This window comes from Otolemur garnettii, unplaced genomic scaffold (genome assembly GCF_000181295.1).
Source record: "Otolemur garnettii isolate 467f Iridium unplaced genomic scaffold, OtoGar3 scaffold00034, whole genome shotgun sequence".
Taxonomy (NCBI): Eukaryota; Metazoa; Chordata; class Mammalia; order Primates; family Galagidae; genus Otolemur; species Otolemur garnettii.
The window spans coordinates 11640213-11656822 of record NW_003852429.1 but is presented as its reverse complement, the minus strand read 5'-3'; the positions used below and the strand labels follow the sequence as shown (position 1 = coordinate 11656822).

General features: G+C 40.6%; 1 protein-coding gene across 4 annotated transcripts; it reads left to right on the top strand.

Annotated features, from left to right (window-relative positions):
* The first annotated feature begins 1932 nt into the window (after positions 1-1932).
* Positions 1933-8735, top strand: TEX30 (testis expressed 30). Of its 4 annotated transcripts, none has more exons than XM_003789609.2 (6): positions 1933-2068; positions 5040-5113; positions 5570-5800; positions 6609-6660; positions 7185-7390; positions 8043-8505. In XM_003789609.2, the coding sequence occupies exons 2-6, from the start codon at positions 5099-5101 to the stop codon at positions 8214-8216; spliced, it is 678 nt and encodes a 225-aa protein (XP_003789657.1). In that variant the 5' UTR covers positions 1933-2068; positions 5040-5098; the 3' UTR covers positions 8217-8505. The 4 variants fall into 4 exon arrangements, with proteins under 4 accessions (XP_003789657.1, XP_012660486.1, XP_003789658.1 ...); XM_012805031.2 differs by having other exon boundaries at positions 1988-2068; positions 5026-5113; positions 8043-8432; XM_012805032.1 differs by lacking the exon at positions 7185-7390 and having other exon boundaries at positions 8043-8735.
* The last annotated feature ends 7875 nt before the right edge of the window (positions 8736-16610 follow it).

Sequence of the window (16610 nt, the reverse complement as noted above, 5' to 3'; positions counted from 1 at the left end):
CTCTAAGGGAGAAAACTGCTTGCCTTTTCTGGCTTCTCGAGCTGCATTCCTCGCGTTTCTGCGCTGGGCCTCCTCCCTGGGTCTTCCCAGCCAGCAGCGAGGCCTCCTCAAACCCGTTTCCTTGTTGCGCTGCTTTCTGCCTCTCCAAATGGTGCGGCTGTATTATTATTCATCACAGCCCCACAGTGGAGACCGTGCAAACCCACCAGCTGGTGAATGGATACACAGAGTGGCTGAATACTAGTGAGAAATAACAAAATGTGGGAAGGAACCAAGTGCCGCTGCGCGCTGCGACACGGATGAACCTGGAGAACATGATTCTTGGCGCCAAGAAGCCGACACAAAGTCCCTGCAGGGTACAAGGCCCGCGTATAGGAAGTGTCTGGAAAAAACAAATCTGTGGACACAGAAAGCACTTTGGGGGCTGCCCAGAGCTAAGAGGAGGAACAGGGAGTGAGGAAAAATGAGCACAGGTTTCTTTTGGAGCTAATGGAAAGATTCTAAAATTAGATTACGGTGACGATTACAAATGGTTGTGAAATTACTGGAAATCACTGAATTGTACACTTCAAATGAATTTTATGGCAAGTAAATAGAGTTTTAAAAAGTACAACTAGAAAACGGGACCCTTAAAGGAGTGTTAATTAAGACTTTGTAATTTGAGGAAACACTTGTGATAAATGACAGATGGTTTTCTTTTTATTTTTTTAGAGACAGAGTCTGTGTCGCTGTCAGTAGAGTGCTGTGGCATCACAGCTCACAGCAAATCTCTTACTCTTGGGCTCTAGCGATTCTCTTGCCTCCGCCTCCCCAGTAGCTGGGCCCACAGGCGCCCGCCACAACGCCCGGCAATTTTTTGGTTGCATTTGTCATTGTTGTTTGGCGGCCCTGGCCGGGTTCGAACCCCCAGCTCCGGTGTATGTGGCCGGCGAGGAGCCGCTGACCACAGATGACAGGTGGTTTTCTGAAATGTATCCCTTCTACGTCCTGTGACACAAACGGGCAGGCACCAGCTTCCCTGGGAAGGTTCGTTCATTCAAGAGAAGTTTGGCCGGCATTACTCACACACAGGAGAGGCGCAGTTAAAATCCACAATCACAAGTGCCCCAAACCTCCCGGCGTTAGTTAGCCCGGGAGCGCTCCGGCCGCGGGCGCCGCAGCCACACCTACAGCGCGCCCGGGGCGGGGAGGAGACTGGGAAAGCCCGCCCGGAGCATGACAGGTGACTGACAGGTGCCCGACAGGAGCCCGTGTGCGGCGGCCCGCTGGGGTCTCTCGGAGGAGACGCGGCAGCCAGGAGCCCCGCAGGGGTCCTGCCCGGGTGGGCTGAGGACAGCACGGAGCCCGGGCTGCCTGAGGGAAGGGCGGGAGGGGCTGTGGGCAGGAAAGGAGGGGACCGGTCAGGTGCCCCCGGCGCGTGGCCTTCGGCTTAGATGACGGGCGGAAAGGGCCGCGGTGGACGGTTCTGGGCGGGGGGTTTCATCTCCGCGGGACCCTCTTAGTTGGCTGTTGTGTCGGTGACACGGTCAGGGCACCGGGCCGAGGGTGTAACGAGGGGCCACGCAGGTGACTTTCCAGGATCCCAGCACAGCTGACGGTGGGGCTTGGTCCAGTCTGGCCGAAGGGTGAGGATGGATGCATCCCGCGTTTATTTGAAAGTAGAGCCAAGCCGAGTAACGGATCAGGGGCGACTGCGAGACTATCAGAGTGGATCCCGTGACTTTTGACCCGAGTAACCGTTAGAATAGTGGCTGGCATAGGCAGGGTCCCCAAGGGGAGAAAGCCCGGAGCTGGCTACAGTTGGAGCCGCGGTGCTCCGCGTGCCGCAGCCGCGGCGACCCAGCAGCGCGCTCCTGCAGCGCCCCGCCGCTCGCGCTCAACCGACCCCGAGCGCCGGCGGGCGGGAAAACTCCCGCTCCCAGCGTGCCCCGCGGCCGGGCCGGCGTGCGCGTGCGCGGTAGCGGCTCGCGCTAGCGGGGGCGGCGAGGCGGTTGCTTCGAGTGTGCTGGTTTGCTCCCTGAAGGGAGTGAGGGCGGTTAGGTGTTGGCGACCAATTTCGCCCTTCTCGGTAAGTGCGGCTGCGGCGGCTGATGCCGGCAAGTGAGGGTCGGCTTTCTAGGGCAGTGGGAGCGCGCCCGACGGGCCGTCCGAGGCGCTTGGGGCTCGCGGCGTCTCTCCGCAACGGCTGTCGGCCGGGCCGGAGGCGTTCGGTGTAAGTTCGGGGCTCGTCCGCTCTGCCGGGCGGGAGGGCGGAGGGCGATCGGTGCGGACCGGGGCCGAGGGGGCCGACAGCGCCGCGCAGGCCGGGACGGTGGCCGGAGCGGGGCGGCCTCGGGGACCCCCGGGGGCCCGCGGCGCGGCCCGGCTCGCGCGCGCTCGTGGAGTAAATAGACGCGTCCGGTGCCGCTGAGCCCGCGGCCCTGCGAGCCCGCGTGTCGGCTTCTTCCCGCGGATTGTTTGGCGTGTGCTGTGGACCCGACCCGCGGGGAACTTGAACTCGGCACGCTGCGGCGCTTTGATTCTTTAGCGCGAGATACGAACGCTAAGTACATTCGAAACACTTCTGAGTCCTCAGGCCGGGTGGACGGATATTGAGTCCACACGGACCCCGCTTAACGGCCACAGCGTCCCTGACCTTCCCCCTTTCGCAGTTGGGGGCTTCGAACCCTCCCCGTCCGAATCCAGGGCAGGGATAAAACCCAGCCTCCAAGAGCAGGTGGTCTGGGGATTGTTTTATGAGACACTTTGGGGTTTCTGAAGTCGTCTGGGACGTGTGCACCACTTAGGAAGAGCAAACTGTTCGTCAAGTCTGGAGGGGAGTAGAGTTTTCCTTAAAAAAACACCCAAACCCGTGTGGGCAGAGGAGCAGAGCATTCTAGTTAGCGCTGGAGTGTGTGTATCTGATTTGATCCCTCCCCGCCCCCGAGCTCTCACTAAAATTATGGTAAAGGGATTTTCTTTAAAAGACGTAAACTTATAATGATGCAGAGTATGGGGAAAGAAACTAACAATCAAATAGTGGGCTCTAGAAAGCATGTCTGAAGAAGCCTTGGCTTCCAAACCAGAAGCGGAGAATGCTGTAGAACAATTCTGTGTTGACCATACAATGTAAACAGTGCTCAGAGCGCGGCAGCTCTGGACACCTGTGGGGCTGAGGGTGGAGGTGGAGCGGGCGGGGTGTGTGCATCTCAGATAAAGGTGACGTAAGGGAAATCTGGTGCAGAAGCAGTTAGACACTGGAGCCCCTTCCCTTTTTCAAACTGTTGGGTAACTGCCTTTCCCCTGTTAGAAGACTACATAGGACGGCGCCTGTGGCTCCAAAGGGTAGGGCGCCGGCCCCATATGCCAGAGGTGGTGGGTTCAAACCCAGTCCTGGCCAAAAAACAAGACGACGACTAAATAGAGCTTATTCTCTTGAGAAAATAAAATAGGATCTTTGAACTGGGGGACCCAAAGCATAGTAAGTTACAGGGCTACATTTATAAAACCAGGGACACTGAAGACTGAAATCCTTTGTCTTCTTTCTCCCACTCAACTCCCAGAACTTTTTCCCCCAGACTAGTACCCTCCAGCCTCAAATAAGAGAATTCGACAAATACACACGCAGATGTGGAAAGATACACAGTAAGGTTTGCCACAGTGGTTGCTTCTTGGAAGAGGGGTGGGGAAGAGCGTGAAGAAACCTCATTATTTATCTTTCCTTTTAAATTTTTTTTGTCGTGTGAATATATTACCTATTCAGAAATGAAATATCATCTTCATTTGAGGAAGGTCTATGGCAAGAAAATCGCTTGAGCCCAAGAGTGTGAGGTTGCTATGAACTATGATGCCACAGTACTCTACCAAGGGCAATACAGTGACACTCTGTCTCAAAAAATAAAATAAAAGAGAAATGTATTCTTTAAGAGATAAACTATCAATACACCCTTTGACACAACGATTCTTCCCCTAGGAATTTATCTTACAGCTATACCTACACACATGTGAAAACAATGTAAGTACAGTATATCTGGAAGAATATGAAAGAAGCAGATAATACTGATTACCCCTAGAGGGGGAATCTGATGATGGCAGGGAAAAGTGGAAACAAAGACTTTTTTACTGTTCCTTCTTGGTATCTTGAATTTTGAACCATGTTATTACCTAGTGAATTAATAAACATTAACTGGGAAATATGGATTAGTGATGGAGATCCTAATTGTTGATAATATCCTGAACAATATAAGATCTCTTGGAGTAGGAAGGAATGCTACGTAACAACCTCAAAATTTCAGTAGCTTACAATATTTTATGCTTATAGATCTTTGGGTCACCTGTTGTTTAGATCTTGGCTGAACTAGACCAGACTCCAAACTTTAGTTTTGGGTTCAGGTCTACTTGTATCTTCATTTTGGGACCCAGGCTGAAATGCAAAACTACCTGAAACTTGTTTTTCTTATAGCTGAGGGTGAAAGTTCAAGAGAGCTTTTGGAAATTTGCCACGCCTCAGCTCAGAAGTCACACATTGGAATACCTACCAGTATTCCGTTAATTAAAACAAGCCAAGCCAAAATTCAGTAGGGTAAAGATGTATACTCTTCAGAGGCACTACAGTCACATGGATGAAAACTCCATTACACGGGGAGAGGAAGACTTGGTTAGCTGTAATGATGAAGAAAATGGTTTAATAGAAGCCGAGAAGTTAAGTTGAGGATAGTTGGTTGAGAATGAGAATTCTTATTAAAAATGTGGTTTGTATGTATGCAAATTACTATTTTTAACAAGATGAAGCATCCTGCTTTAATATGAATTCTTTTAAGTCTTCTATTAAGATACCACATTTGCTTTATCTTATATAATATCTACTGGCCCTATAATTTTGAGTACTCAAAGAAACCTTGAAAATAGTGTTTAATTAAATAGTGTACATATAAAGACACCAGTTTTGGAGTAGTAGTTCTAAATGTTTTATTTCAGCTACTGAGGATTTGTTTATTCGTAGTTCTTATGTTCTGTCCATGTCTGCCAATTCACCTTTTACAACAGAATCTTCTTTTCAGGGAGCTGTCCTTTGCTACTCAGATGTAATGCACTTTAAGTTTGTTATTCAGCAGTGAAAATGAGTCATACAGAGGTAATATGTATTTTCATATGTTCTACATAATCAGGGTTCTTTTTTTTTTTTTTGTAATCATATGGCTTCAGAGTAATCTTATTTTCAACTGTCACTGTCAGAGGCAGTATAGCTTTAGTGGTTAAAAATGAGGACAGTCTACCTGAGTTTGAATCCTAGCTAGTGGCTATATAACCTTGGGTGATTTACTTAATCTTCTATGCCTTATCTATAAAATGGTGATGACGATAGTACTTCCCTCAGCATTGTTAGGAAGGTTAAATGCATTAATATGTATAAAGCACTTATAATAGTACCTGACATTCAGTAAGCTCTTTTTAAAATATTAATTATCATTACTTTTTATTTGGAGGCCATGACTTGAATCATGAACCTCACAGAGCAAACATACAGTTATTCAGTTGTCTGAATAGGCAAGGAAGTAATTTTTGATGCCTTTATTCTCTTGAATTCCAGGTTAAATTAAAAATACCTTTTGGAAATAAACTGCTAGATGCTGTTTGTTTGGTACCTAACAAGAGCTTAACATATGGAATAATTCTTACACATGGAGCATCAGGAGATATGAATCTTCCTCATTTGATGTCACTGGCATCCCACCTTGCATCTCATGGGTTTTTTTGCCTGAGATTTACCTGTAAAGGCCTTAATATTGTACATAGAATTAAGGCATATAAATCAGTTTTGGTAAGAAAATTTCTTTGTATTTACTTATAACAGAATTCTGCTTAAAATTCTTAATTTAAGACATTTGTTAGCAGTTATTTGGTTTAATTAAAAAAATCTTTGAAAATATTCTTAGAAAATCAGTAGTACGTGAAAGCTATTTAGTGGTCATATTTCTCTCTTTTGCTATCAGTTTCCATGGAGATGAATGCTTACATCATAAATGTTCCTCCATGACATTGCCAAGGAAACTACTTGTGATTTTTCTCACTAGAATTAATATAATTTTAGAATACAGTTTGGGCATTCTAGAGTATTTCTGGAATATTTCCAAAATATACTGTGTATATATGGTACAGTTTTCTATATATATTATTTAGAAATATTGCTTAAAATTTCTAGATAAAACTCAGATCTGAAATTTCCTTTAAATTATTTCAAGTTTGCTAATAAACTTTTTGGAACTTTAAGTTAGATGTTAGCATTTTTAACAGATCTGGTATTAGTTGGAAGCCTTTGTTGGCCTTTTTAAAAAATAAATTTTTCTTTAAATATAGTTTAGTGCTTAAATATTTTTATAAAAGTAAATTGACTTTATCCCTCACATATTTGCCTGTTTTTACCCAATATGTGATTCAATAATGAAGGCATGACCAGAATAGGAAAGAACTGGCTTACCTCTTTCAAGAAGAATCCCTTAAAATTTTGTGATTATCTTTGCATAAATTTAAACATTTCAGTAATGATGAAAAACAATATATCTTGGCTTTCCAGTTGAATATTTTATAGCAGAAGAATTAATTTTTTGGTTGATTTTTTTTTTTTCTAGAATTACCTAAAGACCTCAGGAGAATATAAACTTGCAGGTGTTTTCCTTGGAGGTAAGTTGCAATGCTTGTTAACTACCCATTTTAATATAGGGATATTTGAGAACTAAAATTGATAACAGGTAATTAAGGATTATATTTTTGTTTTGGCAAGCTACCTCCTTGATATAAAACTACTTTACATACTGTTTAAAGCAGATTTGAACCACATATATATTGTAATCTGAGGAGCTTTATTTATTTCCCTGTATCACCCTCTTCTAAGTCATGCTATCTTCCCCAGTATTATCCTCACCCTTTGAAGTATTTTTCAGAAAAATAATTGCTTGGTTTTTTTTAATTTGACTTAAGATCAATCAGTTTTTAGCTTTTCTCAAAACTGTAGGTGTCCATTATGGGTACTGCAGCTTATTAATTGCCACCTTTTGGAGTTTACAGGTGAACAGTAAATGAAATCTTATTCACCACACCATCACTACTACTTTATGTAGTGCTCGCTTCAAGAATGCATATACTAAAACTTCTGCTTTATACAAAGGTTTATATTACAAACTGAACTTAATTTTAATTGGTTTTAGGTCGTTCAATGGGCTCAAGAGCAGCTGCTTCTGTTATGTGTCATATTGAGCCAGATGATGCTGATGATTTTGTTCGAGGTCTCATTTGTATTTCTTATCCACTGCACCATCCAAAGCAACAGCATAAACTCAGAGATGAAGATCTCTTTCGTATAAAAGATCCTGTACTGTTTGTGTCAGGCTCAGCAGATGAAATGTGTGAAAAGGTGAATTACAACACAATGTTCAGTGTGAATGAGAGAGTATGAAAAACAAGTGTCTTGGGAACAAGATATTACCTGCAACATTCAGTCTCTTTTACAAAAGATGTTATGACTAATTCTAGTTTTGTGCCTTTTGTTAGCCTGTTGCTTTGGAGAACCTAAAAAATAAGTATACTGACAAAATTCATCTCCTGGAAAGAGGAGTTGGAAAATGTAACCTTTACTTGGGAAATGAAGGATTAATACCTGAATCTTCTCATTTGGGCATTATATTTGTTTTATCATTTCAATATTCAGGCAAATTATTATAAAATTGACTCTTGAGAAAGGGTTGGCAATGGCAATACATAATTAAATATTAGCCTTATATTATGAAATGGCTTTGTGTTTCTTATATAATTTCCTTGGGAAGGAGATTTTTCTGGAAAACTTTTTATCTGTAATGAGTGATCTGTTCTGTAGTATTGCTATACCTGAGAGAAATGGGCTGCCACTTCTGTGAATGTTCCCTTCCACATTTTATTGCCTAGAAAGTTGTCTATAGAGAAAGTATTTAATACATACTTGGTTAGTGGATGCCAGTGTAAGTGAGGGAGAGAGAATCTCTAATTAAATATCAATAGAACATTAGTTATCTTCTTCTTTTTTCCTTTAGAACTTGTTGGAGAAAGTGGCACAGAAAATGCAAGCTCCCAGTAAAATCCACTGGATTGAGAAGGCAAATCATTCCATGGCAGTGAAAGGACGGTCAACAAATGATGTTTTCAAAGAAATAAATACACAAATTTTGTCTTGGATTCAAGAAATCACTGAAATGGACAAGAAATAATTGTCATTAGTTAAAAGCCATGTTATTTTGAATACAAATACAGTTAATTTGATAAAGAACAGTATATCTACCAGCATTTTGAGATATACTTCAGACTAATTTAATGTTCTTTAATGTTCCTGTTTTTTAAACACCTTTAATTGTGAAATTAATGTCTTTCACAAAATGTCTTTTGAAAGCACTGTTATAGTTGTATAAAGATGATGTAAAAATATTGAAGGTGGTTTAAATATAATTTATTTTCATTAGTATTGTTAAGTTTTGAAAATTAAACATTTGAATTTTGTTACAATGGTGCTTTTGTCTTACTGATATGCAATTGAGAAACTATTAATTTTACAGTGCTATTGTTAAAAGAGGAAAACAAAAACTTACTGTAGCATATATAGTTAGTGATTTATAGAGGGTATACATATCACCTGAATCTTTTAACAAATTTGATTAAAGAGGAACAGAGACACATTTCAAATATGAAAACCCTAAATACTATTTTTAGCATGAAGTAACAACTGTCATTCACGTGTTTGCTGAAGGTCTGTTACAGGTAAACCTCATGAGGTTTGGAAAGATGAGTAAACACCTAGAGTTTATAACACAACTTGTGAGGCTGAGTGCAGTGGCTTACACCTGTAATCCTCGAACTTGGGGAGGCTGAGGTGGGAAGATTGCTCGGTTCAGGGGTTTGAGATCAGCTTGAACAACATAGATCTCTGTATCTACCAAAAAACAGTTAGCTGGGCATGGTGGCACATTCCTGAAGTCCTAGCTAAAGGTGGCTGAGGTGGTAGGATTGCTCGAGCCTTGTAGTAGAAGGTTGCAGTGATCTATGTCACCACTGTTGAACTCTAGCCTGGGCAAAGGAACCTTACCTCAAAATACTGAGATCAGTGGGTAAGACGACTGTCTAGTTAAGGTGAGAAATAATGGCTAAATAGTGGGATTTGTAATGGGATAAATAGTAGAATTAAATAATGGCTAACATTTGTACAGTATTCAGGCAGAGTTAGGGGCATTTAATTTTGCCTTAGGAAGTTTGGGTATCTCCTGAACTGGATGTTGAATAATGAGTTATATCGAAGAAAAAGTTTCTGGCCTAGGCCACCCATAGCTCAGTGGTTAGGCACTGGTGACATACACTGGGCCTCGCAGGTTAGATCCTGGCCTGGGCCTGCTAAACAGCAATGACAAACAACAAAAATAATAGCTTGGCATTGTGGCAGGTGCCTGTAGTCCCAGCTACCTGGGAGGCTGAGGCAAGAGAATCGCTCAAGCTTGCTGTGAGCTATGCCATAGCACTCTTACCAAGTAAGACAAAGTAAGACTTTCAAAAAAGAAAAAAGTTTCTGTACACAAAATTGGATGATGCTAATCTTAAATTTATATAGAAGTTTGTGTAAGGAATGGTTTTCTATGCTAAGAAATTAATCTTCCTTCCTAGACTTCATAGTGTTGTCATGTTAGGCCTTTCAGACAGCCTCAAGAGGCCTGGCTAGTATGCAGATTTTCAAGGTCCTTCACTGTTCCTGCCCTGGTAAAGTCAATAGTTTTAATTACTGTTATTTTTCTAAATATGGCACAAAGAATGAAAACCTAGTTGACAATGTCTAAATTATTCTTAACAGATAAAATCATATACAACTATGAATTTAAATCCCTATTATCAGTATGTAATTTTTTTTTTTTTTTTTTGAGAAAGAGTCTCATTTGTCACCCTTGGTAGAGTGCCATGGCATCACAGCTAACAGCAACCTAAACTCTTGGGCTCAAGAGATTCTCTTGTCTTAGCTTCCAGAGTAGCTGGGACTACAGGCGCCCACCACAACGCCCAGCTACTTGTAGAGATGGGGTCTTGCTCTTGCCCAGGCTGGTATCAAACCTGTGAGCTCAGGCAATCCACCTGCCTCAGTCTCCCAAAGTGCTAGGATTATAGGCATGAGCCCCTGCACCTGGCCCAGGATATACCTTTTTGGCTAAATCATTTCTTTAACAAGATCTGAGTTTTTTAAAATAGTGTATAATTGAACATTAGTTAATAGTTAAGGGTTGAAATTTTAAAACAATGCTGATATCAAAAGATTGTAAACAAAAAACATCCAGAGCTGTCAAAAATATCATCACTGGTTTCTTAAACATAAATCATTTGGGGGATATTAATACAGTAAACCAGAGGTAAAACTGAAGGGAAAAAGGAACATAAAAAGGACAACTTTTTTTTTGAGACAAAGTCTCACTTTGTCACCCTGGGTAGAGTGCCGTGGCATCATCAAAAGCTCAAAACATCTCAGTCTCTTGGACTCAAGAGATACTCTTGCCTCAGCCTCCGGAGTACCTGAGACTACAGGCATCCACCACAATGGCCAGGCTAGTCTTTAAAGACAGGGTCTCACTCTTGCTGAGACTGGTCTCAAACTTGTAAGCTCAAGCAATCTACCTGCTTCAGCCTCCCATAGTGCTAGGATTACAGGCATGAGCCACTGTGCCCAGCCTAAAAAAGACAGCTTTTTATGTAACAATATGAAAGTACGAAGTTAGGATATTTGAGTTTGTAAAATTAAACTATAGGCATAATATGGATGACCAAAGATTTTACTTTAAATTCAGGAATAAGGTAGATTATCATTTAAAGTTGATTTTTTTCTGCATTATCTATGAGAAACTACTATTAACAATTGGATGACTTGCCATTTGAAAACTATAAACCTAGCCATAATTGAGGAACATGTAATTCCTAGAGAATGTCTAAGGCTGAAACAAACATTTAGGAAAAGGTCCCATCTACTCACTGGCATAGATTCTTAAAAAAAAAATATTCAGCACTTTCAAGTTTGAGATGATGGTCAAAGTGCCATTCTGGGGTCCCTTCTGGCAGGCCCTAATTAATGGCATAGATACCCAGACCAGTGCTTCCCAAGTTGTTGGGGGGTAGGGGGGACGTTGGGATTTTACCCCCAAAGAGACTTTTGGCAATGTCTGGAAATATGGTTGTCATAACTAGGGTGTCAGTGATTTTACTAAATTCAAGGTGTTTACATTTTTCATTATTAGCTGAGACCATCCTGTATACTTGTGACAAAAATTGTAGGGCAGCACCTGTGGCTCAAAGGAGTAGGGTGCGGCCCCATATGCTGGAGGTGGCAGGTTCAAACCCAGCCCCCAGCCAAAAATTGCAAAAAAAAAAAATTGTATTTTCTCAGTTAGCTTCCAGGCCTCATCACTAGACTGAAGGAAAGAGAGCAGTACTGTATGTAGATCTGCCTCTGCCCCACCATTATGTCCGGACATCAGAAAGAACATCACAAATAGTTCCTTAGATCATCATAGGCAAGGTGAAGACGAAATGCACTGTGAGGCTATTCCAAAGACTAACTTTGGTTTTGGTTTTCTGTATATCAATAGATCACTGAAAGAGAATATTGCCAACAGACACTTCTAGCAAAAAGAAACATCAAATGAAGTGTTCTCTTTTAAGAAAAAGATCAGGCCCACAAGAGATGAATTATAAACAAAAGCAATGGGACACACTTAACTAAAACTTAAAATTGTTTGGCTCCCATAGTCTTAACTTTTTGTTTTTTAATTATCTGGCATTTATCTGAAATTAAATTTGGCATCTAATATTTTATTTGCTAAATTTGTCAACCCTACATTCCTTCTAAGAAAGAACCCTGTTTTTCCTGACCAGAGAGAAGTGTAACATACACTTTTCCTGATGGTAATAGAAATGGTTATGTCAAATGTTTTCTACCAATTCAAATTTATTCTATACTTTTTGAACTATAGGGCAGTGATAATCCAACTATTCTAAGGGATTATTTATAAAATTATATTGCTTTTTATAAAGTTCACAGCTAGTTTCTGGAATTTTAATAAAAAGCTACTACTTTTGTAACACTGTACATGTCTCACCAATGAACTTTCATTATTACTAAAGAAAGTTAATATGAGCTCAGTTAAATACCCACTATGACACGTACCTTACTTTACTTAGGATCCGAGCTATCACTACTGCACTTGGATAAGACACTGGGTGGCACTGGAAATTTTTTTCTGGCAGAGCATTGCACATGGTTATGAGATGGGCATACCAACTTTTTATGTTTGGGGGCATTGGAAATCAAGGACTTCTAAATGAGACTTAATCTTTTTCAAATATTATGTTAAAATGTCAAAGCCATATTACTTCTTTAAAAAGGGGGTGAATGTTGGATTGGAAGATAATACATTTTTGACATTATGGGAACTTCTAGAGTCTTGGATTATCCAAAATGATTGGATGGCAATCTTCTTTATAATTTTCATAGGAATTGTTTTTGAGATTATACTCATAAAAATATTTTCATCCTTTTGGAAGAAATCTACAATTCTAGAAGATAGTAGTAGTTCAGATACCCAAGAGGTAAGAATGAACAGTAGTTTTTTCTTTGCCCTATTTTTCAAAATATGACAATGATTTATAAAATTTTTGAATTTTGATATTTCTATTACTCATCTAATATTTTATATTTTCCCTTAAAATAGAATGAAGACAGTTGTCTGGAAAGCATTAAATTTGGTAAATATACAAATTTTACATTTTTTTAATTCTTTATTAAATCATAATTGTGTACATTAATGCATTTATAGGGTACAATGTGCTGATTTGATATACAATGTGGAATGCTTACATCTAACTGATTAACATAAACATCTCCTTGCTTATTTATTTGTTGTGGCAAAAACATTCACACCCTATTCTTAATAGTATAGAAATATATCATTGCTTTATGCACATTGGGTGGGATCCCCCCAAACACTCCCTCCTCCCGGCCTCCCCCCTCCCCTTCTCTCTCTTTCCCCTTCCTGCCTTCTTCCTGGACTATAGTTATGTTTTACCAAACTTCTCTTATTAATACTATGATTTTATATTTCCCATTTAGCTCCAGAGAATTGGTCAGTTGTTCATTCATCTTCAGAAGAAAGGTAAGTACATTTTGAAGTTAAATAAAATAGGTGGGTTATGTTCTATTCAAAATTATATTTACTTCTGAATTTCAGAAGAGTTTTTCTTTATATGCAGAGGATCACAGCTATTCAACATGATTCAATCTAATATCTTTTTTAAATGGTTACTGTCTTCCAAGCCATGTTAAGGGATTTCCATATTAATGAAATTATCCTTCAAGGTAGGTAGGATTGTTTTTATAGATGAGGAAAATGAAGCATGGAAAGATTTATTGTTTTCCTACTCTCTCACTTTCTCCAATACACACACAAAAGTTCTTTTAATTAAATTGAAAGATATTTATTTAGCACCTACTGTGGACCAAGCAAACACTGATCTGGAGGCTGCAAGAGTAACATGCAAGGAATCTATAAAATCAGAATTTATCAGCAGTGTAAGGGATTAAATATTGACATATCTCTACTCTTATTATTATCAGTATTTTGTTTTAATTGAAATCCATTCAACAATTATTAGATATTCACTAAATAGTAGATAATGTTTGGGTGGCACCTGTGGCTCAAAAGAGTAGGGTGCTGGCCCCATATACCAGAGGTGGGGGGTTCAAACCTGGCTCCGGCCAAAAACAAACAAACAAAAAACCCCACAAAAAATAAATAAATAAATAAAAAGAGTGGACAGTGTTTGATTCTGGGGTACAAACAATACTCTCTGTTTTCAAGAAACTTATATTCTTGTGAAGGAGACTTACCCACAAAGGATGATTGCTTTGTAGTATATTGACACAGATAGGTAGAAATTTGAGAACATTTAGGAGATAAGTAAGCCAACCTATGGGTGTTAGGAATGGCTTCAAGAAGAATGTGGTGCTGGAGCTGAATTGTAAAGGATGAGTTACAATTAGCCCAAAAGAGACATAGGGTTAGGAGCATAAGAAAGACATTCCAGGACATGAGTAGAGGCAAGGAAGTTTAGAAATTACAACTACTTCAGAGTTGCTGGAATGTTAAAGTTGAATCCAGGAGTAGTGGGAGATGAATGTGAAGAGGTAGGCAGGAGTCAGGTCATAGACGGCTTTCTGTACCGTGTGAGGAAGCTTGGATTCACTTTGGTAGGTAGTAACCACTAAAGGTGGTTAAGCATAGGAGTGGTACAGTTTTGCATTTCAGCTACATCACTAGTGGCTGTAAGAAGGATGAATCTGAGGATTACTTGATATTACTCTAACTTCTTTTATTTGTCAGTTATGAAAGGGCTTTATTCATTTCATCTGGTTGCTGTATTGTTGTATCAGGTACTAGCAACTCTAGTTCTAAGGTGTGTGTCTTGGGAAGATGTAACAATATCTGGAGATACAGGCAGGTAGAGCACTTGTCAGGGCTGGTTGAGAACAGGCATGTCTGTTCAAACTGGAGCACCTCAGTAGTGCAGTTGGAATAAGCCAGTTAGATAGACTGAGAGTTGGCATTCAAGGTACTGCAGGCACTAGGTGTGCATGGTGACCCAAAGTTCAAAGCCAGCGTTCTGACAAGTGAGAAGAAGTCACATGAAGAAATGAGGAGAAAAGGATTTTCAGCTTCAAAAACAAGGAGGAGGAGGCCTCAGAGTTTTCCCATCCCTGTGTCCCATCATTCTTCACCTGCCTAGTAAATCCTTAGGTGGCACCTTCTAGGGGCAGTAGGGAAAAGTAATCCAGAAGAAGAGAGTGGGGGCTGCTGTTGAGGGAAAAGGGGTAAGAAGAGGTGTGGCTCCTACGGCAGCATCAGAATCAACTGGAGGGCTTATTAAATGCCCATTTCCGGGCCCTACCCCTAGAGCTTTAGATTCAGTAGGGCTAGCAGGTAGAGTAAGGCCAAAGGACGTGCATTTCACAAGTTTCCAGGTATATCATAGTTAGGGTCCTCTGGAGAAACAGAATCAATGGGATATGTATCTTATTATACAATAGGACCTCTGTAAGTTGACCACCCGAGAGCCTATAACAAACTGGTCAACATATGGAGATGATCAACACAAGAAACAAGCCCTGCTGTCCTGCTAGGTGCATGTGGTGCATGTCTGGTCTGTGACAATGAGGTCAACTTAAGGAGGTGATTAATGTAGGAAGTGGTCAGCTACGGAGGTTCTACTGTGTGTGTTTATATGCGCATGTGCACACACACACTGCCCAAAAAATGTACACACACTTTTAAGAAAGAAAAACACTGTGTAAAATTATAATACTCGAGTCAGGTTTGACTTCTGTAATCACAAAAGGTGCTCAAACATGACTTGTATTTATCTTTTGTTATAGGTATATCTTATTACAATTTTAATGTTCTTTTTCTTTCTTAAAATGTGTATTTGGCACCCTCTCTGTGTGTGTATACAAATGCAGAGAGAGAGGGAGAAAATGATTTATGTTAAGGAATTGGCTTATACAATTATAGTGAGTAAAAAATCTGCAGTTTAAGTTCAAAGCTATCTGCCGGCAGAACTTCCTCCTGCTGGGGGTGGGGCTGGGGCTGGGGCGTGGTGGGATGTCAGGAGGTCAGTCTTTTGTTCTATTCAGGCCTTCTACTGATTGGATGGTACCCATTCACATTAGGGAGAGCAACCTGCTTTTCCCAGAGTCCACTGATTTAAATGTTAATCTCGTCCAAAAACACGCTCAGAGAAATATCCAGAATAACCTTTGACCACATATTTGGGAACCATGGCCCAGCCAAACTGACACATAAAATTAACCATCATACCAAATGATCTGATGCTGTTGGACTGAGCATATATTAGACTGAGGTGAAACATTTGAGGTAAACAGATGTTGTAAGTTCACATGTATGATCTTTACTCTAACACAAAGTTGTTCTGAGAACTACTTTCCTAATATGTAGGCATTTCTGTTCATTACAAACAACTGTTAAGGTAAACTGGATTTATCTGTAGAAATACAGTGATACCTTGGAATCCAAACTTAATCCATTCCAGAACCCTGTTCGAGTTCCAAGATAATTTTTTCCCCTTAAAATAATAGAAACTGGATTTATCTGTTCCTGGGTCCCACAAACTCAAATTTTCAAAATGATTTTAGCAGTAGATACACTTCATTTTAAGGTAAAACATTAAATAGTAATGTTTTACCTCAAAATAACACTCAAATAGTAACCTTTGAGTAAAACTATAAATTAATAAAACTAAAAATACAAAAACCTAAAAATGTAAAGGCCTGTTTTGTCACAATTGAACACTTGGTTTGAAACGTATCCCTGGCTGTTCACAAACTCCTTAAACTCATTTACAAACTTTTCTGCTGCTTCCTAATTAGAACTCTCCATGCATAACAACACTCTGGTTCCCAGTCCTTAGAGTGCCAGATCCACCCCTACTGCCTTTAAACTCCTCCTTTTGGGCACTAGTATCAGGCAGGCCTTTCCTGAGATCATCCTGGAGGACCTTGGCTTTCTCACATATTC